The sequence below is a fragment of the Lissotriton helveticus genome, chromosome 11 (assembly GCF_964261635.1).
Source record: "Lissotriton helveticus chromosome 11, aLisHel1.1, whole genome shotgun sequence".
Lineage (NCBI taxonomy): Eukaryota > Metazoa > Chordata > Amphibia > Caudata > Salamandridae > Lissotriton > Lissotriton helveticus.
The window spans coordinates 265453909-265478494 of record NC_136072.1 but is presented as its reverse complement, the minus strand read 5'-3'; the positions used below and the strand labels follow the sequence as shown (position 1 = coordinate 265478494).

The following is a 24586-nucleotide window of genomic DNA, read 5'->3' as shown; positions in this document are numbered from 1 at the left end:
GCTTTTACAACGCTGTTTTTACAATGCATACCATTACAACGCATAGTGCTTTTAGGCGCTGGATAGTGAATTGTTTAATTTACTATTCCAACTCCAGTCCCCGTGGATAGTAGGGAAGGTGTTGGATAGTACATTAAACCTATTCTCTATTCTAGAGCGCCCCCCAGCGCAATGCGTTGTAATGGTTTGAATTGTAAAAGTCGCGTTGTAAAGGCACTGCGTGGTAAAAGTTGCGTTGTAAAGGTTGTTTACTGCAACATACCAGTGCCGCGTGGGAAAGGGCTACATTGGGCTAGTAACAGGGCTTAATTGTCTAGTACAACAGGATGTAGGGTGCAACTGTCAACAACACGAGTGTGCCGTTGGGGGGGGGGCAAGGTCTGCAGTTGTGGCCTGTGTTAGTGGGTGGGGGGTAGTGGGGTTGGACGGACCGGCATCCGGCTCTTCACTGCGTGTTGATTGTTTAAAGCGGTGTAGCAGTATGGCCCACTCCATGGAGATGGGGTGTTTACGGATCCCCTTGATCTCTTCTTCGCGCAGTGCTTCTTTCTCCGCCGCCGCCCATTTGTATACAGCTCCTACCCATGCCGCTAATGAGGGGCCCGTGGGGGATCGCCCGTGCATGGCTATACTCCTTTAGGCTAATAATAGTGCTAGTGAGATGAAACGCTTGTGCGCTTTAAGGTGTCTCGGTATCCTGAATATGCCTAGCGTGCTAGCCTCCCAGGTGTCCAAGGTTGTGAGTCCCGTGAGGTCTCTCAGAGCGTCATGGACAGTGTGCCACAAGGGCCGAAGAGTAGGACAGCTCCAGAACATGTGGTGAAAGTCAGCTTCTGGGGAATAGCATCTGGGACAGAGGAACTGTGTGTCGGGGTAGAATTTTTGCAAGCACGTCGGTGTCAGATACGTCCTGTGGTGTATATAAAATGGAATATTTTTAAATTGGGCATTCCTGGACACCTTTTTCGGAAATTCAAGGGCTCAGGCCCATTCCGTTGCATGTAGTGGATGTCCGATTTCATCCTCCCAGGTGGTGCGTAAAGTCGTTAGGGGTGTGTTTGCAAGTTCTCGGAGCGCGCTGTATAGCCAGGTGATTAAGTGTCACCCAACCTCTATGTGTAAGATCGTATGCATGACCGGGTGTGTGTTTGCTTCACCAGCCAGGAGGTTGTGATGTGGGCGAAAGCATTCGAGGAGTTGGCGACACAGTAGGAACTGACCCGGGGGAGATCGTACTCGCCCATGAGGCGTTGGAATGATTTAACCTGTCCGTCTTCAAAGAGGGACTCCATGTCTGTGATCCCGCATGCCGTCCACGTCGTAAGCATGTTGGCCATATAGTGTGTTTCGTGCCTAGGCCAGCCAACAAGCGGGAACAGTGGGCAATATGGGGGCGTCCCGGGCATCATGCGGTGAACTCGCATCATGCATTGGCGTGCCACCGTTACTTGTAGGGGGTAAGTACGCCACGGCTTGGTGCTGGGGAGGAGAAGACGAGTAAGTTCCGGAGTGGGAACCCTGCCTGTCGGAGTGTGCGTCTCATTTGTGTGTCAGCCCGCCGTCCAGTAAGATAGCCATTCAAGTTGTGCCGCTAAAAAGTAGGACTCAAAGGATGGGGCTCCTAGGCCTCCCTGAGTGGTAGGTAATTGTTGTGTCTTCAGTGCTATTCTATGTCTGCCCGACCCCCTAATTAACGTGCCAAGAAGGGAGTTAAGGTCGCGAAAGAAAGTTCTGGGTGGGATCACCGGTAGGTTTGTGAAGTGCTACAATAGCCGGGGGAGCATTATCTTTTTAGCCAAAGCCACTCGGCCAATCGAGGCCAAGGGGAGACTGTTCCAGAATCCGACCGCTGACCTAATGCTAGCAAGTGCCCTGCAATGGTTGCCCTCAAAAATATCGGCTGGGGAATGGTAAAGACGGATCCCAAGGTACCGGAAAGCTTCCATATCCAGGACACCCTCTGAGTTCCCATCCATATGTCGCAAGGGGGTAAATTTGGATGGAATGGGTACACTGTGGATTTGTCCCAGTTTACTTTGAGTCCAGAGGCGTCCGCGAATTCAGTGAGCGTCGCCCATATAGGTGTCAGGTCATCTGTAATGTCCCGTATATATATTAAAAGATCGTCGGCGTACATGGAGACGCTATGAGTGACGTCCATGATTGGGATGCCCCAGTGTATGCCCTCCTGCCGTAGTCTTATAGCCAGTGGTTCGACCGCAAGGGCAAAAAGGAGGGGCGAGAGGGGGCAGCCTTGCCTCGTGCCTTTTCAGACCTCGAATTCTGTGGAAATGCGTCTCCCTAATCGGACCCGTGTGGTAAGTCCGGTGCATAATAGTGGCGTGTATGCCGGAAGGACGGGCCGATATTAAAGCAGTGTAAGACCGAAAATAGATACTGCCAGGTGAGGGTGTCGAAAGCCTTCTCAAGGTCTAGGATGAGGCAGGCTGATCGGGGGTGCGTGTCTTTCACCTGATCCTGCACGTGAAAGATGCAACAAATGTTCTGGGATGTGTTTCTGCCGGGGACGAACCCGCATTGGTCCGGATGAACCAGGGGGCGTATTATTTGTATATATCTGTCAGCCAATATTTTCCCAAGAATTTTACAGTCAGTGGAGAGGAGTGTAATGGGACGATACGATGCCATGAGTTGAGGGTCTCGATGCGGCTTCAAAAAGGTTACAATTAGAGATTCCCTAAGGGATTCGGGTAAAATCCCTTGTTCGAGGGCCGTCGCAAACAGCAGTGTTAACCGCAAGACCAATAGGGAGGAAAAGGCTGTGTAACACTCCAGCGGGAGTCCGTCCAATCCTGATGCCTTGTTACGGGATAGGGCATGCAGCGCTTGGGTAATAACAGTGAACACTATCGCTGTGTCTAATGCTAGCTTATCAGATTCCGTGATTGTAGGCTGTGTTAGAGGATCGAGGAAATGGTCTATTAAAGACTGTGAGGGTGGGGTCGGAGGGCTGTATTCCCCCTCATAATAGTGTTGGAACGCTAAAAGGATCTCGTCCTGAGACCGCACCAGGGTGCCTCCAAGGTTAACAATTTCAGTAACAGGTTTTATGTCTGTGTCCTGCCGTGCCAACCATGCGAGCATCGTGCCCGTTTTATCTCTTTCTTTATGCATCCGGGTGGCATAATAATAATATCTCTGTTGATATTCATGATTGTCTGATGCAGTTAGTGGAACATCCAACATTATCTTAAACTTCCCTGTTAGCAATGTTGCTTACTGATACTACTGTCACTGGTGAGACATTCTCTAACTTACTGTACTGTAATTTGTAAAAAGTTCATTTTTCCAAGTGCCCACCATGATCCTTATGCCACAGCTATGACAACTGCTACTACTTTTTCTAGTACTAATCATAATAATAACAACAATAATAATGATGATAATAATAATATTAACATGAATAATTATGATTCATATTATTATTATTATTAATAATTATTAATATTATTTTGAACTGATGTTAAATTGTGCTTGTTAATGTAGTATCTTGATTAGTTCTGTGAAGTAAACAATGCTAATATTATCATAATTTATTGTCCTCGTCATACTGACTTAAAATGCCAACCAACAAGCGTTAAAGCCTGTGACTTTATTAGTGAAACACGCATTTTTCTCTGCAGCAGGAATATTAAACTAAACTGAACTATCTTAAAGGAACAAAGTGCAGTTCAATTACTGAGGCATATTATGTCACACCCCTCCTTTCAAATTGAGCTATGACCTAGCTACTTTTAAAAGGTGTACTGGGAATGTCCATTTTTGAAATTGTACATCTACTTCACTTTAGTTTTATTGTGAGCTCTCGACTTTAGGTTTGGTATTAGCCAAACCTTTTTATTTTACTAAAATGATATATTTCATTCGTTACATACTGGGGATTTCAGCCAGCCCTCTTCACAGGTTGGTCTGTTATTGTGTCATTCACATTATTCTTCCCCCCACCCCCCTACAGCCGACATCATGTGTCACTGTTTTAGCCCACTTCAGCCATTGGCTGTCTTCACTGTGAGTGACAGCATTCTGCTCTTTTACAAGGAGAACATCTGCCCTCCACATAGTTCTCTTTTGCTCCAGGGTGTATTAGGTCAATTCGTACTTTTTGTACAAAACCCATTTTCACTTTTAGCTCATTTTCTATTATTGGGAAGGGCCAGCAGACCCCCTACAATAACGCTTGGCAAAAAGATGACAAAACAAGCATTGGCAAAACCACAAGGCTTCCGGCAAACACCTGACCTATTGGCTTTGCAATGCCCTGTAAAAAAGTTTCTTGTCTGCATTATGTTGAAAAATACCAAAATTCCTTTGACCTATCCCTCTGTTTATTGTGCCTCCTTTTAAACAGAGTCCCAGAGATGGTGTGTTCCACTGCAGTGTTCTATATGACGATCCCATAAATTATCCATTCGTGGGAAGGCTGGAGCTGCAGGAGGATGTGAAGATCTACATAGAGGACAACTACGAACAGATCAATGTTCCAGTGCCCCTGTTTGGTGCAAGTAACCCTGTAGACATAATCCATGATTTTCAAAAGGTCAGAGTGAAAATTAAATTTTTTACTAGCAATGCAACAAGTCGATTAAGACACTGTTTGATGTCACTCGCTAACAATATTTTGTATATAGTATTGAAATAAGTTGTAGGTGAATACCATCATGGAGGTATATGCTGCAGCACTTTTTGCTATCATCACCCAGCCATGCTTCCATATCGGTTATTCCCTTCTCCTTGTGTCCAATACCATTTGAAATGTTCATTCTCTAAATGCCACTCTATTTATATCAACACCACGGCTTAGGCAATGCGGGCCTGCACGCTTTTTGCTCTATTTACAAATCTTTGTGTAATACAGCCATTTGATGTGTGACAGTTAAATCATTTTTACCAGTTTAGACAATGGTGGAATTGACATGGAGGTGATTTCTTAGATGTCTCTGTACCTGGTGTAAAATCCAGAGTTCCAGTAAAATTCATTGCAGATAACTTCGTGTGTGCGGGAACATTGGGGCATATTATCAAGAATGGCGTTAAAATTATCGCCGGTTTACCAGCAGAAAACTGCTGCTAAAGCACCGATAATGGGCTTGATAATATGCCCCGGAGAATTCCAATAGAAGCCCTTGTTCACACCAGAACATGGACTTCTATTAGAATTCTCAAGGGCATATTATCAAGCCCATTATCGCCTCTTTAGCGGCAGTTTTCTGCCGCTAAACCTGCGATCATTTTTAATGCCGTTCTTGATAATATGCCTCATTGTTGTCTACAGTTTTCTGGCATATGTCAGAGGTAAGTATTCACCCATCTTGTGCAATTAATGTAGTGTAGCTAAAGGATATACATGCAGAGCAAAGGTTTGCAAATCGTTCTCCAGACATTGATTGCTCATAGCAGACATCACCATTAGAGAATTACTATAATTTTTGATTCTCCTTTTCGTGGAAATGTAGTAGCATTCTTAGGCATCAGGATTGTTAAACTGTGGGAGAGAGGGAACTCAGTCTTGATGTTTGCTCTGGCTGAGATCCAAAACACAGTGAACTAGCTCTTAATAAGTGAACATGTTTCTGTGAAGAAACCTGAGTAAAATGAAATACAACGTTGATCAGGCTGTGAGTCTTAGAAATGACAAGAAAAGGGACAGAAGTCAATTTATATTTGGTATCAGCGGCAGCTCCTCCTCAATGGCGGACGAGCGTCGCCCCACTGAACAAATGGAAAACTAAAATGATAATAACTATTATTATTATCATTTTAGTTTTCCTATGTAGCCAGTGGCTATCGGGGCAGGCCACAGCAGGGGGGAGGAGTGCTTTGCACTCCTTAAGTGGGCCTGGCTGCTTTACTGGCCCTCCCAGGCCTGCCAAACAGTCCTGCGCACTTTACATCTTCCCCACTAGGCTGTATTACGCAGCCTGGTGAGGAACATGCAAAGCCTCCCATTTACCTTCTGAGCGCTGATTGCTCTGAGCGCCATGGATCGGCGCTCAGAAGGAAAAGGCTGCATTGCAGCGTTGTATTCGGGTTAGGGGAAAGTGGTAGCCGGGTGCTTCCTGCTGTTGGCTGGGACTCTAGAAAGGAAGAAGATGGAGAACAGAGGAGAGGTGGTGGCCGGCTGTTTCAGGTAAGTCTTTTCTTTATTTTTTCTTTGTCTCTCATTTCCCCACCTCCACCCCACTACCCGGATCTGGTAGCAGCCGCTACCGTTTGGTATTCAAATAAATAAATGCCCCCAGTAAATTTGTGAAGAAGAAAATGTTTTTAGAAGAGTTTGTATTTTTCAAAAATAAGTTAATGACTTTTAGCAACAAATGCTTTTCTTTTATAACTAGTTAGTGAAATAAATGTCCTGATCTTCAGTACAGAGTTCTGGAGACCCAATTCTGTGGATTTCAGTTGCAGAGCCACAACATCATTTCAGAGGCGTTTTGGTGCTCCAAAAGTCCCTAAACATTTAGAGAAGTTTTCTTGGACATCTGACCACATGTTCCATTTGAGAAAAAGATTCTCGCAACTTTGAGTTAGGTCCACAACCAAAGTTCCAGGTCCTACTGATTTTCTGGTTTGTTTACGGAAGGCTTGACTTCAACCAGATCTTCCACTGGATCTTCCACGCTGTTGCAGTTCAGGAGAAAAGTTTCAAGCAGCAGCCAGGCTCCCAAAGTCAAAACCTTGACCATCTTTTTCCATTGTGAACAGCAATGGCCTAATTTCCCTTAGTGAGTACATAATGGTGAAGAGATAACGAGCAGGTCAGAGTGCACAGAGTATACTGTGGCACAGAGAATAAGGGGATGCAGAGTATTTTAAGTTATAGAGAAGTGGATGAGGTGTATAATCGAGTGTGAATGGGAGGGAGCAAAAAGGGTAATGAGACCACACTAGCAGATAAGCAGATATCAGGTCAGATGCACAGTGGTCAAATGCACAAAGAGGGTGATGGTACAGAGTTGGCAAGGCATGTAGTTAGGATAAGGTGTTAAGAGTGCAGCTGGTGACACAGTTCCCATACTGCCTAACCTGTTTAAGTCCAAATAAGATGAGGTGAGATATGGTCCCATTGATATGCATACAGCTAAGCATTTGTGGCAAGGTGAATATGATTTGCAAGAAGGGGATGGCACTGCAATCTGTATCTTGTTTGCACGGTTCAGATGTCTCTGAGGAGAGTGAAACACTTCATACTAGAACTAGTTAGAAGGTATACAAGTGATGGTGTGAGGTGACACAAACATACTAAGGTGACAGAGTGTGTGAGAACAGTGTGTGTGAGGAGCACAGATGTGTGAGGAGCTAAAGGATTCATGAGGTGACACAATTGTGAGTGTGTAGGGCAGAAGGTGAGTGACACTCCCATAATGAGTAAGGAACATTTTTCACAAAGAGGTTTTTAAGTGACTTACTCTTGCAGTATTTCCGGCTTTCTCCTAGACCTCAGGAATAAGGCAGTACTAAAAGATAAAGTCACATCCACTCACAGCAAAATCTTGGTCAATCGGCACAGTCTGTTGGGGCACAGAATGAGCAGCCCTGGGTGTGAAGCAGAGAGTTAGGATCAGAAGCACTGTTAAGAGAGGTGAAAGAAAAGGCTGGTGGTTTAGCAAGAAATAAGAGACATGTCTTCCAACATCAGAAACTTAGAAAGAGGGACATTTGCAACACTTGGCGCCTAGGTTTCTATTGCAATGTACTGGCTAAGCATGATTTCTCCGGCTCGGCAACAAATAACAGGGGAAAAAAAAGAAGGTACCGAAGCACAGAAAAAGTTTAATTACATCTCTGAAGACAATGGTTTGTAGACAGTAAAACTGCTTTGTTCAGTAAACCAGGACACTGGGGTGGCAGCCCACTTGCATTACCATATTGCCGTGAACAGGATCCTACTTGGAAGTCTCTGGATCATTTCTCAGACTTTAATCAGACTTGGTAACTTCCTACTCTATGGACATTTGGAAATAGCCTTGAAAAAGTCTTGTAAACAAAACACTTGTTGGCTGCCTGTCTGGAAGACGTTTATTATTTTCACGCGGATAACATGGAAGGAAATAAATGGTCAGAAACACTTTTGAAAAAGAACACATTATTGAGTTTTACTGTCTACAAACTATTTTCTTAAGAGATTTGACTTTTTTGTGTGATTCGGTGCCTTCTTTTTCTCAAAGTTACTGTACTGGGACCCGCATCAAGGACGGGACATACACCCATAGTGGCTGGATGTGAGTAACAAGTGAGAATCATGACTGGGACAGTGTCTGCCCAGCTCCATTTCTTCCTACTGTGACCATGGGGTTGATGGGAGAACCCTATAGCATAGCCATCAACTTTGCTTTGTAACACATTAAAGTAGTATGTATTGGAGTTGTCCCCGCCATTTACCGGTGATCTATACTCTGAGATCAGGCCTTCATTGTCACAGTCCTTACAGCAGAGGTCTTCAAACTTTTTGATGCCGAGACCCCTTTGTAAAACCTTTGTAGGCGTAAGGACCCCCTTCCAACAAAAGTTTCTAGAAACTAGTACTCCTCATCATCAACTTTTGCCAACCATAAATGCGCCTGTTAGACCTCATCACATCCATCCATCATTCATCCACCCACACTTTCACACATCCATCCATCCACCCTTTCATTCTTCCATCCATACATCCATCCTTCATCCATCCATCCACCCTTTAATCCTTTCATCCATCCTTTACCCATCCACCCTTCCATTCATCCACCCATCATTCATCCAGCCACCTTTTCACACATCCATCCATCATTCATCCATGCAACCTTTTATCCATCCATACATCCATCCTTTCATCCTCCCATCCATACATCCATCCTTCATCCATCCACCCTTTCATCCATACATCCATCCACCCACCCTTTCATCCATCCATTCACCCATTATTCATCCCCCCACCTTTTCACACATCCATCCATGCATCATTCATCCATGCAACCTTTTATCCATCCATACATCCATCCACCCTTTCATCCTCCCATCCATACATCCATCCTTCATCCATCCACCCTTTCATCCATACATCCATCCACCCTTTCATCCATCCATCCACCCATCATTCATCCCCCACCTTTTCACACACCCATCCATGCATCATTCATCCATGCAACCTTTTATCCATCCATACATCCATCCTTCATCCATCCACTCTTTCATCCTTCCATCCATCCAACCATCCTTTATCCGTCCACCCTTTCATCCATCCATCCATCATTCATCCCCCACCTTTTCACACACCCATCCATGCATCATTCATCCATGCAACCTTTTATCTATCCATCCATCCATCCTTTCATCCATCCATCCACCCTTTCATCCTGCCATCCATACATCTATCCTTCATCCATCTGTCCTTCATCCATCCACCCTTTCATCCTTCCATCCATACATCCATCCTTCATCCATCCACCCTTTCATCCATCCATTCACCCATCATTCATCCACCCATCTTTTCACACATCCATCCATCATTCATCCATGCAACCTTTTATCCATCCATACATCCTTCATTCATCTACCCTTTCATCCTTCCATCCATCCTCCCTTTCATTCATCCATCCACTCTTTCATCCATCCATCCACCCTTTTATCCATCCACTCATCATTCATCCACCCACCTTTTCACACATCCATCCATCCTTCATCCTTACATCCATCCATCCACCCATCATTCATCCACCCTCCTTTTCTGTGCCTCCCTGCTGGGCGGGGGGGACGGGTCACGGGACCCACAGCTCCAGGCGCGCAACATCCATTGAACTCAAACGGCTACACTACAGCCTGCTCCCCCAGCCCCCCCCCTCTCAATTTGTAGGCCATTCATTTTTTCTATGAAATTACGTACTATTGTTATTATCTACCAGACGCGCTGCAAAATAGACTTACTTAGAATATCCGTGTTCCTTTTCAGATCCAACATTCATTGATTTTTTTTAGTTACCCTTTGAAATTACTATAACTTTAAATATGCCACAATAAAAGAATTTTCAGCAATCGAGGAAAAATTCTGTTTTGCCACTGAAAACCTTTTAATACACAGAAAATGTGTTTGTATTTTTTGGGGGACTTTTGCTGTTATTTGGCACCACCACTAGATAGCGCCTGTAGGCTGCTGCCTTACCCCGCTATATTGAGGCACCAACACTGGTTATGTGGAGGAAGAGTGACTAATTGAACAACTCAGTAATTCAGCACAGAAGAATAAAGATTATCCCAAACTGTTAAAGCTTACCTTTATTATCAGGATAATGCTTTGCATGATAACACTACAGCATTCTCCCCCAGCCCACCCACCACCCCCCCTGCCCAGCTCGTGTATGTGAGCCCGGCTGAAACAGCTTCAGGGACACACACACCCGAGTACTTGACAGGTCTTTAAAAGACCTTTTACTTGTTAATGAGGCTTTGATTTTTTTTCACACCTCGGTGTGAATTAGGCCTCCGCCGTGAGCACCCTCGATCAGCCCAACCCCAGGAACTGCACTCTGCAGAATCTGCGACCCCCTTCCAAGGACTCCACGACCCCCCTGGGGGTCGCGCCCCACAGATTGAAGACCTCTGCCTTACAGGGTAAGATGACAACTCCACATCAAGAAATAGTTTACTTACCGAAGATAATAAACTACAAACACTGCTGACCTCCTCTTCCTACTTGGAATGGACATAGATGAAGCTGCTAAACATCACTTCCTGACCATCCCAAGCAAAGCCACAACATTTCTCAAAATATTTTATGGTTGTACTCTCAACACTGGGGCGATTGGGTTGGGAATTTAGGGCTGTGAGGAGAAATACATTAATTTGGAGTAATGAAGATTACCAGTAAGTAACTATGTTGTTACCTTCATGTCTGTCTTCCTCGTCCCAGTCCTTACTGGGTGAGAGCATACACAAACAACAAAAAGCAACTAGAGAATACATTAAACCTCAAGGATACTGCAACACCCAAATATGTTAATGAAAGGAACTTAAGAATCATGCAATTGAAGAGGTCTAAATATTAACAGAAGATCCCAGATATGAGATGGGGAATGCACTACAGTCGTGTTCAAGAATAAACTCCTGAACACTCTGGATACCAAGGAATTTCCACTTGTACCTCTGCCCCTCCCAAGACCCAAATTGCAGCCAATTACTAAAGTAGATTCCATTCAGACTCAACAAAAACATATCCTTTAGAAAATCAGTAATTCGCATTGGACCAGAAGGGGATGAATCACAAGAAGAATAAGATTTCAAGTGCATTGCATATTGTTTTAGTGTAGCATACATCTAGATTGCTGGACTGAAACAACTACCTCTGCTGAACACCCCAGAATTTGGAGATTTATCCTCTCCAGGTCCAGACCCACAGCTGCAGGCAAGGCAGTGATGCCCTGCTGAGGTCTGGATCTAACTAGGGGTACTGATCCAGGGGACAAACCACGTGTGGAGGAGGGGCAATGATATTTAAAAAAATAAGAAACCAAATCTGCCTGGGCCAACATGGGACCACCAGCAACTCTTCTACCTGCTCTGCCTATATACTATGCAGAACTCTTGGAATTAGAGAGATTGGTAGAAAAAGGGAAACTAGCTCTCACGGCTACTTTACTAATGATGCATCTACTGCCCAAGCTTCTTGAGATGGGACCTGGCTGCACAACCTGTGCATTCTATTTTGTGGGAAAGTGGCCCTAGCATGTGGATATGAGCTTCTGCACTATCTGGTGAAACACTCTGGGATGAAGAACCAGATAAAGTGAGGACAAGGAGGTATGACTCAGCTGATCCACAAGTATATTCGTCTTCCCTGTGAGGTAAGCTGCATACATACTGAGGAGATGCTTCTCTGCCCAAATTCAAGTCTCTTGTGACAAAAGACCAGGGTAGAGGACCCCATCCCTCCCTGGTAATTCAAATAGACCCTATCCACCTGAATGAGTGCACAACTATCACCAAGTTAAACCAATGTGGAGCACAGTACATCAGGAACATTTTGACACCCTTTAACTCTTTCCAACAGGACGACATTAACACAACCTGCAGTTCCCACTTGCCCTGAATCTACTTGTTCTCGAACATTGTCCCCAGTCTTTCACACTGGCATTGGTTGTAATTACCTTTAGAGAGGATAGGAGAAATGACAAACCTCATGTCCAATGATACTACTTGATCAAGACAGATGCCTGCAGTGTAATGTATCAGACATGGAGGAAAGCATCTTTCAGATCTGTTGATGTGAGGGAATTCTCTTTCTTTAGCGGTGGCAACATAGATTGCAAGTTCAGGATTTTTAATTTTTGCTACAATATGTACTTGTTTACATCCTTGAAACTGACAACAGACCTGCACTGTATGAACAGCATTTGCACAAGGAAGATGATGGAATAGCACCCTTTGCCAATATGATCTTCTAGGACTGGGATAATTGCTGCCTCGTCTAACAATTTCTGAATGCTATTCTTTGTGGCTACATGATGAACTAAATCTCTTAGCAGAGGGGTTTGACAAAAAATATCCTATGATCGGTTGGAGTGGTTCACTCAATGCCCGTGTTGTACCACCTCCACTGCCCTTTTGCCTACTAAATTTACTTGCTAGATCAATGCAAAATATCCCAATCTGCACCAGACCTCACTGGGGGCCTGGCTGTGATAGTCATGCTTCCGGGGCTATGGAGCACAGGCAGGAGAATATAGTTGAAACCGGGCTTTGTTAGCAACAGAGTCCCCCAGCCACAATCTCGACCCTCAAAAGGGCCGGGTATTTTAAAAATGTTAAAGCTGGAAAAAACCCTTCCTCTCAAGGCAGGTGTGACTGGCTACAGAAGAGATTTTGTCCTCAGTCAGTCTCATAACTATCTTCTCCAGCTGATGGCAAAAAGGTTAGATTCCAAAGATGGTGGATGCAGGCGCATGCTCTTTCGGTGTACATCAATCTTCCAAGAGAACAGCGGAAGATGTTGTTTGGCTGCAATAGAAGTAGAAGGTAGGGCGGCTCTAGCTCCCACTGCATTGAACTAATGGGTATACTTATCAAAGGTTTAGCGTCGTCCTTGCACCACACAAGTGGATGCAAGGTGACACATAACCTAGAATTAAATTTACCAAGCCTTGTAAGGCCACCTTGCCTGACCCTGCGTGGCTCGGCAAGTCTGGAGTAATGCAAGGCAGAACTAGTTGCTGTCTTTAGTTACTCTGCCCCAGAGAGAAGTTCCATGGGTGGACCCATGCACCCACCCATGGAGTTTGGTGCTTTTTCAGATTTACCATGAGGAGAAGACCTAAGAATGCTTCAGAATGTCTTCCCTGAGAAAGCGTAACAAGGAGAAATATTTTTATTTCTCCTAGTTTTTTCCTCTTTCTACGTGTGCTGCTTTCTGCAGCACACGTAGAAAAAGGAAAAGCCTCAGAGGATTTATTTTGTGCAGGAAGTTAACAATGAAGGATGTTGTTTTTTGCAATACACAACCAAATATAAATATCTGTAAATGTACTGTATGCATCAAGCTGTTAGTAAAGCAAAAATGAAGTATATTTTTGTAATTCTGAAGTGTGCTGGAAACAGACATTTTAATAGGATCCAAACAAATCAAGGCACTTACTTGGTGATGCACAAATGATAAATATTCACAGAAATACGAATTTCACACGTTATCATTTATGTGTTGTATAGTTTTATCAGAAAAACTATGTCTGTGAAAATTGAGTGGCCATTTCAATAGAAGGTTTGCTGTCGTTAAATGACAATGCACTACCACACTATGCTTTGATTACATTAAAAATCAATCTGCCTCATCTCCATTAAAGCTAGGTAGGTGAACGTTTATTGTTCTAAAAAGTGGGTCATGGTTCTACAAAGTTTGAGAATCACTGGTATAGTTCATATACATACTGGTCCTGAAAGAAACATTGGAGTCTGCATACGCACTCTTGACTGCGTCCTCGACCTTCTTATTTACAGATTCTGATGTGGTTGCTTCCTTTGAAATGATAATATCCTGGGCAGACAAACTTGCCATTAAAAAATCGACTTTTACCACAATTGGAAATGCATATGAGAACTTGCGCAGGAGACAGTGGTTAGAAAGAAATCTTTAAGAATGTTGTTTCTCCACATTACTCCAATCGTACATAATGACCTTTCTGACTCCAGAATGTAGTGGTAGCTCTCAGGTTACCTCTTTTAATATTTACTAAAAGATTAAAACCTTCATTGAAGTTTCTGAAGTTAAAGGCATTCTTCATCCTCATTATTCTCAAGCATGGAATCATCAGGAGGCTTACCCATACATGGTGCTTTTGGTGAGGCCTCTTTCTAAATAGGGGTGGGTGGAACTCGCAGAATGTGACTCAGCGGAATTCAGTGGAGTTACATAAAAACTCCATGAGAATTTGCAGAGTTACACCAACGGCCAAAAATAAGGATGTAGCACTGCTGGCACTGTGATTTATCGCTGGTAGCACGTTCCGGGCTGAAAAATCAGTGTGACTGGCACCACACAGTGTGCTGGGAAACAACCTTTACAACGCAACTTTTACAACGCACTACCATTACAACGAAACTTTTACAACGCAAAAACTTTTACAACGCATACCATTACAACGCATGTTTTTACAACGCAAGTACTTTTACAACGCATGCCATTACAACGTAAGTATTGGTAAGTATATAATTATATTTAATATTTTATATGTATTTTTTTTTAAGTTTTCAGTTTTTGGGTAAAGGGGTATTTTTAGGATTCAGGATCAGTTTTCAGTTTTTGGGTAAAGGGGTATTTTTAGGGTTCAGGGTCAGTTTTCAGTTTTTGGGTAAAGGGGTATTTTTAGGGTTCAGGGTCAGTTTTCAGTTTTTGGGTAAAGGGGTATTTTTAGGGTTCAGGGTCAGTTTTCAGTTTTTGGGTAAAGGGGTATTTTTAGGGTTCAGGGTCAGTTTTCAGTTTTTGGGTAAAGGGGTATTTTTAGGGTTCAGGGACAGTTTTGGGTTTTTGGGGTACAGGGGTATTTTTAGGGTTCAGGGACAGTTTTGGGTTTTTGGGGTACAGGGGTATTTTTAGGGTTCTGGGTTAATTTGGTTTTTTTTGGGGTACAGGGGTACAGGGTAAAAAAAATTAAATTAATTAAATTAATTTAAATTAAATTATATTAATTACAATTAATTTAAAATAAAAAAAATATTATATACTTACCAATACTTACGTTGTAATGGTATGCGTTGTAAAGGTATTTGCGTTGTAAAAACATGCGTTGTAATGATATGCGTTGTAAAAGTTTTTGCGTTGTAAAAAATTCGTTGTAACGGTATGCGTTGTAAAAGTATGCGTTGTAACGTCATACATCCAGTGTGCTATATTGCGCTGCTACTTGCTTTGATTTCGCTGCCTGGCAGCCTTCTGACTGCATACAGTTGCAACCATCCTCAGAAAAATCTCAACGGATAGCCTCCTAGCAAACGGAAAACACACCAGGAGACGGTGAATCTTGCCCCCCCCCCCCCCTGCCAACTTACCATTCTGGATCACCACAGCAATTGGTGGAATTTGGCCGGAACTCCGCGCAACAAGTGTAATGCAAAGTCACCAAAATTCTGCGGGCAGGACAGACTGTTTCACCCACCCCGATATCTGTGAGTGCAAAATCAGCCTTCACTGCATTTTATCACCATAGGCAGAAACAGTCTATGCCTCAGTCACCGGCTCATAATCATTAAAATGCCTCTTAGCAGATGCTTTGCCCTTCATAATGCTCCAATATTAAAGATGGTTTGCTACGCAAAAAACACCAGAGTTTAACACGCGCTCTGTTTTTAAGTGGCCCCGGTTGCCAGTCACTACCTGGTTGGAGTGTTGCTGGGCTACTAGGTCATTGCGCTGCTCGCTAATCTCACAAGACCACCACTCTGTACACAAGGCAGGGGCGCAGTTTGCCTGGCTCACAAATAGAATGCACATACTGGAAAAGCAAGGCAATTACCTTCATACAGGCCCTGTAAGCAGGTCCTCAGAATGCTGTCTCACAGCTGGACCACTAAGAAGGCAAAGACTGGTCGGTACTCTAATCAGATTGGCCCACTCAGAGGTCTCAATAACCATGGGGTAAATTTAATTAATAATCTGATTGAGCCCGGTAGATCGAAGCTCATAAACAAAAGATATTAACAGTAAAGTAACTTACTTAGATAACAATAGGCACCATCTGCACAAAAGAAACCGAAAAAGTAGTAACTGATATTTGCCGACTTCCTTCATATATATTGTGAGCAGGTAGAGGAAGTCAGCCATGTTTGTAGTTTCTAGACCTGTCAGCCTTAGGGTGGTCGTCCCCCAAACTTTACGCCTGCTTGCCTCCAATTTTGCTGATATGTTTTTGCTGGTTATAGAACTCAGGGCACTTTACCACTGCTAACCAGTGCTAAAGTGCATGTGCTCTCTACCTAAACAGGGTTTGATTGACATATCCACCTTTGGCATATTCAATTTACCTATAAGTCCCTAGTAAAGTGCACTACATGTGCCTAGGACCTCACTGGATCTGCGGCACTGATTGTGCCACCCACTTAAGTAGCCCTGTAAACCATATTTCAGGTCTGCCACTGCAGAGGTGGGCAGTTTACACTGCCATTTCAACTTAGCATTTAAAGCCCATTGCCAAGCTTTAAACTCCCCTTTTATTACATGAAAGTCACTCTAAGGTAGGCCATAGGTAGCCCATAGGACAGGGTGCTATGTAATTAAAACATGTCTTGGTAGTGTGAAAAAATCCAAACTAGTTTTTCACTACTGTGAGGCCTTCCCCTCCTGTAGATTAACATTAGGGAGTCTTTGTAATTCATTGTAATTCTTTTGAATTCCTAATTGGAAGGCAGCAGAGCTGTCATGTTTAGTACCTATTGAATTGTAATGATAAATTCTCTTTAATGGTAAAGCCAAATTTATCATTAAAATTTTCAAAATGGCACTTTTAGAAAGATGACATTTTTCTGCTCTTAGCTCTGTGTGCCTGTTATCTGTCCCCAATACATGCCTAGGGGGTGTGACAGCTGGACCTTGTGCATTCCTTCTAGACAGCCACACACAAAGGGAGCATAGGTGTGACTGATGGGCTATCCACATCCTGATGGACCATTAAGGGCAGGATGAGAGGGAGGACCTGGGCATAGCCTCAAACCTACATCTGAATAGGCTGTGCCCTATCCACACACAAAAGACTGGTTAACCCCCTGTAGTGAGTCTGAGTTAGGGCTGGAAGTAAGGATCTCTGTGCACTTCAAAGCCCCTCTTTGAAATGTCCCCCACTTCAAAGGCACCACTGGCTATGAGTTTTGGACTTCTGACCAAGACACTACACTCTGGACCTGTGAACACTCTGCCAGGAAGAAGGACTGGTGTGCTGTTGAATGACTGCCACTCTGCTGTACTGCTGCTCTGGAAGAACTATTTTTATGCTATGCTGACCTGCCTGCTGCTCACCTTGCTTGGGTGAGAAGGACTGGGCGTTCACCATTTGAACCCAGAGTGACTCCAAGGGCTTGTCTGCTTGCCTCCTGTTTGAAGTCTAAGGGATACAAAAGACTTCCAATTTCTTCATAAACAGCACCTGGACTCTGCCATCTGAGAGTTTTGCCCTGCCACTTGGTACCAACCCAGTCCTGAGCCCTCAGAAGTGGGTATAAAGTGCTGCAACACACAAAACCCATGCATCAACGAAGTTGTGCCTCTTGGATCCGGTGCTTCTCCTTTAACGGCGACACATTGCAAGGATCCAGTACATTGTTTCACCGACTGTGCGGCTCATTGCTTCTATTTCAGATGCATCCTCGACTTATGCAACTCGATGATGATGCATTGCTTAAAGCCTGTGGCTGTAGGATGATGCATTGCCTTTTTGCTTCTTGCATCGCAGCCGCGTCAAAGGTACAACTTAGGCACTTTGCAGTGGTTAGAAGCTGGACCCTGTAGTCGGCCTGCGCTCCATCACGGTTGGCCTAAACTATTGACTTTGTCCTGGTGAACTATGAGCAGAAAGCTCTGGTTGGCAATTATGTTTTTAAGCACTATATTTAAAAATATTCTTAGAAAATTCAAAACTCTTTTTCAAACTATTGGATTTTTGTCGTTGTGGTCTTGTTTTGTTGCATAAGTTAAGCTCTATTGCTGGGTGTGGTATATTTGTGTGTGCGGTTTTCACTGTTTTAATGTTCAAAGTGTTGCACAAATACTTTACACATTGCCTCTTATGATAAGCTTGACTGCTCTGCGCCAAGCTACTAGGGGGTGAGCACAGGCTAATTTAGGGTGTATTTGTAACTTACCCTGACTACGAATGTGGTTGCTGCTTGGACAGCGTACATACTTCAGCCAACCAGAAATGCAATTTCTAACAGTAGCTAATCCGCTTAGATACGTAAACCATTTCTGTATGTGGAGATGTCATCTCACCCAGTAAAGACTGTTAGAAGGAAGACAGATGAGGAGTGTCAGGCCTGACATCTATGGCATGATTTCCTCTAATGTTTTGCCTTCAAACCTCCTATTTTTGCTGACTTCATTTTTGCTGGCCGTATGATTCTGCACACTTTACCACTGCTGACCAGTGCTAAGTTGCTTGTGCCTTTTCCCGAAAACATTGTAACAATGAATTAGCCACAATTAGCATATTTAATTTACTTATAAGTCCCTAGTAAAGTGCTCTACATGTGCCCAGGGCCTGTAAATTAAATGCTACTAGTGGGTCTGCAGCACTGATTATGCCACCCACTTAAGTAGCCCTTTAAAAACATCTCAGGCATGTCATTGCAGAGCCTGTGTGTGCAGTTGAAAACTGCCCTGTGGACCTGTCAAGTTAAACCATTTGTCAGGCCCAAGCCTTCCCTTTTAATACATATAGGTCACCCCTAGGGTAGGCCCTGAGCCGCCTAGAGGGCATGGTGCAATGAATTTAAAAAGCACGCAATTTTAAGCTTTACATGTCCTGGTAGTGAAAAACTCCTAGATACATTTTTCACTTCTTCAAGGCCTATATCTCCCACAGGCTAATATTGGAATTTCATTATAACATTTTAGAAGCATAATTCTGAATAGGAAGATATCACTGTTCATGTGTGATGTCTGAAATCCTAATTTAAAATCCTAATTTAGAGTGAAGTCAGATTTTATATTACAATTCCGAAAATGACACTTTTAGAAAGTGGGAATTGTCCTGCCTTAGCCATTTGTTGCCTGCAGCCTGTCTCTGATCACATGTCTGGGGTAGGCGGTAGATACATTTTAAGTATTTGACCTGGACAAAAACACACAATGATTAGATATGACCTGATGGGCCATCCTGACAGGATGGGAGGCAGAAGCTGGATAGCCTCACTTTCACCTGAGTAAGCTGTGCCCTGTCCACACACAAAGGGCTAAATACCCTCCTGGAGTGAGTCAGGAGGCAAGACAGGAAGGGAGGCCATCTGTGCATTTCATAGGCATCTCTTTGAAGTCCCCCTTTAAAGGAACCACTGGGTATAAGAACTGGAACTGAGATACCACCTCTTTAGTACACTCCCGGACCTACGGCTACTCTGTCAGGAAGAAGGACCGTTGTGCTGCTGAAGGACTCCCAGTCTGCTGGAATGCGACTCTGCTGGATTCCTGCTTTTCTGGGGTAACCTGCTGCCTGCTGTCATCTTGCCTAGGTGAGAATAACTAGACCTGCCTCTCTGAACCCATAACTCAGAGTGACTCCAAGGACTAGTTGGCTAGAATCCTGATCTGAATTCTCAGAGACATTACAGGCTCCTAACATCCTTGCATCTGCGTCTGGACTCTGCCATCCATAAGTCTACCCTGCCAAGTGGTGCCACCCCAGCCCTGGACACTTGGAAGTGGGCCTTAGGTGCTTAGCAGCAGAACCGATGCATCTCTTCTCCTGAGCGGAACATCCTCGAGCTGACCAGACACATCGCTACTGTTAAGTGGACTGGGAACTGCAGTGCCCGATGCATCTTCAGAACCAACACATCACCAATGACTCAGTGCATCCCCAACCCAGGGCCTCTTACCCCTTGTCAACTGCAGCTCGACAACGATGGCTTCTGTATTGCAGCCTCGCAGCTCATTGGAACAACCCATCTCCCCAGCTGCATGACATTTCCTCGATGCCCGGACTTCACATCGCAAGCCCCTGTAGATGGGATCCTCAATGACTATGCCAGTCAGTCAACAAAACTTTATTTCGATATGAAATATATTAAAAGCATTTTTACAGGTAAAATCACATTTCATAATAATTATATTAAAAGAAAAAAGAAAATTGCATTAACAATCATTTTTTACAATAAAATGGTAAAAGTGTATTAAACTATGACAGCTTTGATAAAATATTAAGATACATATTAATACAAATTCATCATAATGCTTTCAATCTTATCAACCAAGCCCAGCTAAGGAATGTTGCCACCCCACAGGCTAAGGTTGTATTTGCATCTGCTTGGAGTATTCTAAGAGCAATAAGGTGATTCCTAATTCCTAGCTGCCGGCAAATAGGTCTTAGCCACTTTCTTCTAGGTTTGGCATAAGCCGGACATACAATGAAAAGGTGTGAAACGTTTTCAACTACACCCAAACAGTGTGGGCAATTAGGAGATGTTTGGTATGGAGGCTTCCATTTGCTTGTGCGTTCAAGAAGAGGGAGAGTGCCCATTCTAAACTGAATGAAAAGGGCCCTATCCCTAGGTTTCTGAATAAAATCCAGATAGGGTTCTAGACGAGGCACCTGCTTGTGCTGTCGGAACTCGTCAGTCAGTCTACCTAAGTTGGGGTTTCTGTGCTCCAGATTATCAATCCATGCCCAGAAAGCTCTCTTAGTTTCTGCCTTGGTCAATGAGACCCCTGACTCCCATGCAGTTTTAAGACCTGTAACCAAGAGAAGCCTTTTTAAGTGTACTAGCCAACCGATCATATGCGATCCCTGGAGATTCATTACTTCTCTTAGGCCATCGGCGTATGACTATGCACAGGACCTTGCACTGCAGTCTCGCTTTATCTTGGAACCGACGCATCGGTTTGACTGCCTGACGCTTCTTGCCTCAGATCCATGCAACGCTCCACAACCAGGATTTTAGGTACTTTGTTCAGCAGGCCTAACCTGGTCTTTGGAGCGGGCCCATCTCCATCATGGTTGGCCTGAACTGGTGACTTTGTCTCGGTCCAGCGTGAACAGATATCCCTTGTTGGTGCTTTGTGCTATTTGGCATTATTTTGACTTCAGTCTTTAAAATTCATTATCTCCGGTTTCCCTAATTGGATTTTTTATGTTTTGATCTTGTTTTATTTATTAAAATAATATTTATTCTTCTAAACTGGTGTAGGATCTTTTTGTGTGGTGTTTTCACTGTTGCTACTGTTTGAAGTGTTGCACAAATACTTTACTTATTACCTTCAAGTTCAACCTGACTGTTCTGTATCAAGCTACCAGAGCCGGAGCACAGGCCAATTTGAGGATTGCTGGTGCCTTACCCTGACTAGGATTGTGGTTACTGCTTGACCAGGGCTTACACCCCAGTCAACCAGGAACCCAGTTTCTAACAGGGAGGTAATGGGACTCTTTGAAGCATAGGACTGAAACCACTAGTCACCACCAAAATGCACACAGCAGGACATGCACTTGACCCCGTCTTCACGGGAGGAAACAGCGTCTCCTACAGCCACACTACTAGACTCCTCTGGACAGATCACTACTGCATCCACTTCTCCTTCAAAAAGCCCACTATACACAAGCATACCCACCACCTCCCCCTCAGAAGCTGAAACAAAGTTACCAAAGGCCAGCTCACCTCCGCCCTCGTCAGCATCCCACCACCAACTATGTCAGATGCAAACTTCGCAGCACGCAACCTCCACTGTTGAATGATGAACTGTGCTGACACACTCGCCCTCCTCAAGAAAGCCACTGGTAGACACATCAGGAAAGCAAGATAGTTCACCCCTTCACTCAAAGAATCCAGGCGCTCCTGCAGACTACTCGAAAAAACATGGAGGAACAACAAAACTCCAGAAACACACACCACCTACAAAACAGCCACCACTGCAAACCACCAACTCATCAAATCCACAAGGAAGAAATCACTCAAACACAGAATCCTCACCCATGCACACAACACCAGATACCTCTTCTCCATCATCAAAGAATTTGCCAAACTCTGCAGCAAAACAACAGACATCCCACCCTGCCAAGACCCCTGACCACACACCACATCTTCCACAGAGCCGCTTCTGCCATTGCACCCGAACTATGTCGGATGATCAACTGCTTCCTCGAGACCGCCACCTTCCCCGAAGACTGGAAACACACCAAAGTCAACCCCCTCATGAAGAAACCCTCTGCTGACCCGACGGACCTCAAGAACTTCAAGCGCATCTCCCTGATTCCCTTCACAACCAAGGTCATTGTAAAGACAGTCAACACCCAGCTAGCAGACTTAATTGAAGCTAACAACGTCCTGAACACCTCCCAATCCGGATTCCGAAACAATCACAGCACCGAGACAGCCCTACTCGCCGCCACTGATGACATCTGCTCCCTCCTCGACCAGGACAAAACAGCAACTCTCAGCCTCCTGGACATCTCAGCTGCATTTGACACCATCTCCTACCACACGCTAGCCACCAGACTCCACGACCCCAGCATCCACAGCAAGGTCCTTCACTGGATCTGCTCCTTCCTCACCGGCAGAGCTCAGCGGGTCAGACTCTCTCCCTACCTTTCAGAACCGACAGAGACAAACTGTCCCAAGGCTCCTCCCTCAGCCCCACTCTGTTCAACATCTACATGGCCCTCCTCGCAAGCATCGTCTGTAACCAGGTACTCAAGTGTGTCTCATACGCCAATGACACCAGTTGATTCTCTCCCTCACCAACTAACCCAATATCACCAGACACAATTTCCAAAAAGGGATAGAATTTTTTGCCACCTGGATGAAGAACAGCTGCCTGAAACTCAACTCAGAAAAGGCAGAAGTCCTCATTCTGTCTCTACCTCCTAAGCATGGAATGACTCCTGGTAGCCCTCCACCCTTAGAAATCCCCCCACGCCGATGGAGCATGAACTACACCTCTGCATCACACTAGACTCATCACTCATAATGAACAGCCAGATAAAAGGCTGTCTCCTGGACCTGCCTCAACACCCTGCGCGTGCTTCAAAAGACCTTCAGATGGATCCCAACCGAATCTAGAAAAACTGTCATGCATGCACTCATCAGCAGCAGACTGGACTACGGCAATGCTTTCTATGCCCGGAATCAACAAGAAACTCCTTTGCAAACACCAGACTGCCCAGAACTCCTTGAAATACCCAGTTGTAGTCACATCACCCAACACCTCCACAATCTCCACTGGCTACCAGTCGAAAGAAGGAGAACCTTAAAACTACTCATCCATGCATTCAAGGCCCTACACAACACAGGACCTGCATACCTGAACAGCCACCTCTCCTCCCATACATCAAAAAGACACCTCCGTTCAGCCCAGTTCTCACTGGCCACCGTCCCACGTATTAGCAAGACTGAAACAGTAGTAAAGTCCTTCTCCTGCACTCGTTCTGCAAAGCAACAGAAAATGAAAGCAGGCCAGCACTCCAGATGTAATATAACTGAGGGTTCAGACACTGGCAGCAGGCCAATACCCCAGTGTCATAAAACTGATAGTTCCTAATATGGGCAGCTGGTTATAAGTTAATGTTAATGTTATCAGTTACTTGTAGAGTGCACGGTCACCAAAGGTTTCATGGCGCTAATCATCCTTCGAGTTGCTACATAGGACCCAGTTATTAGGCTAACCTGAACAGTCATTATAATTGAGGGCCCCATTGTTTGACTAGGGACTCAGAGACAAAAATTTACAGTGTACTGTTTTTTGCAAGACAGCATTCTGAAAAGCCGTTCTATGAGCCGGGATTCCATTGAAGCTCTCTACATAGTCTTTTATTGACATATGCATAGTTAATTTTACAGTAAAATAATGTTTGAGTTTCTCAGAGCCACAGCCTGTTTAAAACTGCAACATTTATTTTCTAGTTTGGAGCACAATGGGGAGAAAGTACATAAATGTGCCCCCTTCAAAGCCGCACCTGCTTTACCATAAATTGACTCTGCCCATGATATTCTCGTGGCTAAACTGAATATGCAGGGTGGGTCCCTCTCTCAAGAATCAAATGATAAAAAGATTGGCAAATAGTAAATTTCAAAGCAAATGAATGTAGCACTGAAGCAAGACGTATAAAGCTGTGGGAAAGTATAGTCTTGCAATATTAAACACATGAACAACTTCCCCATATCCCCATATCTTACTGCATTTATATGTTCAGCAGTTAAGGTAATGTATAATATGTACAGCGTGACAAATTTAGCCCTTTAAAATGTGTGCTCGCCCACTGTCATGCACTGCATGCAGCATTAACTTTGGAAATAAATGCTCTTACCGCCAGGCTTTGGGAAGCATCCACAGCCGCTGGCTGCAACCAGTCATAACGAAATATGTGCAGGTAGGTCTTTAAGTGGGACGAAAAAAACAGTAGGGACTCTCTCTAAA

At 44.3% G+C, this 24586-nt stretch overlaps 1 protein-coding gene across 1 annotated transcript in view; it reads left to right on the top strand.

Moving 5' to 3' along the window:
* Nucleotides 1-24586, top strand: part of ITM2C (integral membrane protein 2C) — a 302913-nt gene that overhangs the window by 169757 nt on the left and 108570 nt on the right. The window contains exon 3 of the mRNA XM_078668127.1: nucleotides 4370-4558. Within this exon, the coding sequence (XP_078524253.1) occupies nucleotides 4370-4558 (189 nt within the window). The remainder of the gene's footprint in view (nucleotides 1-4369; nucleotides 4559-24586) is intronic.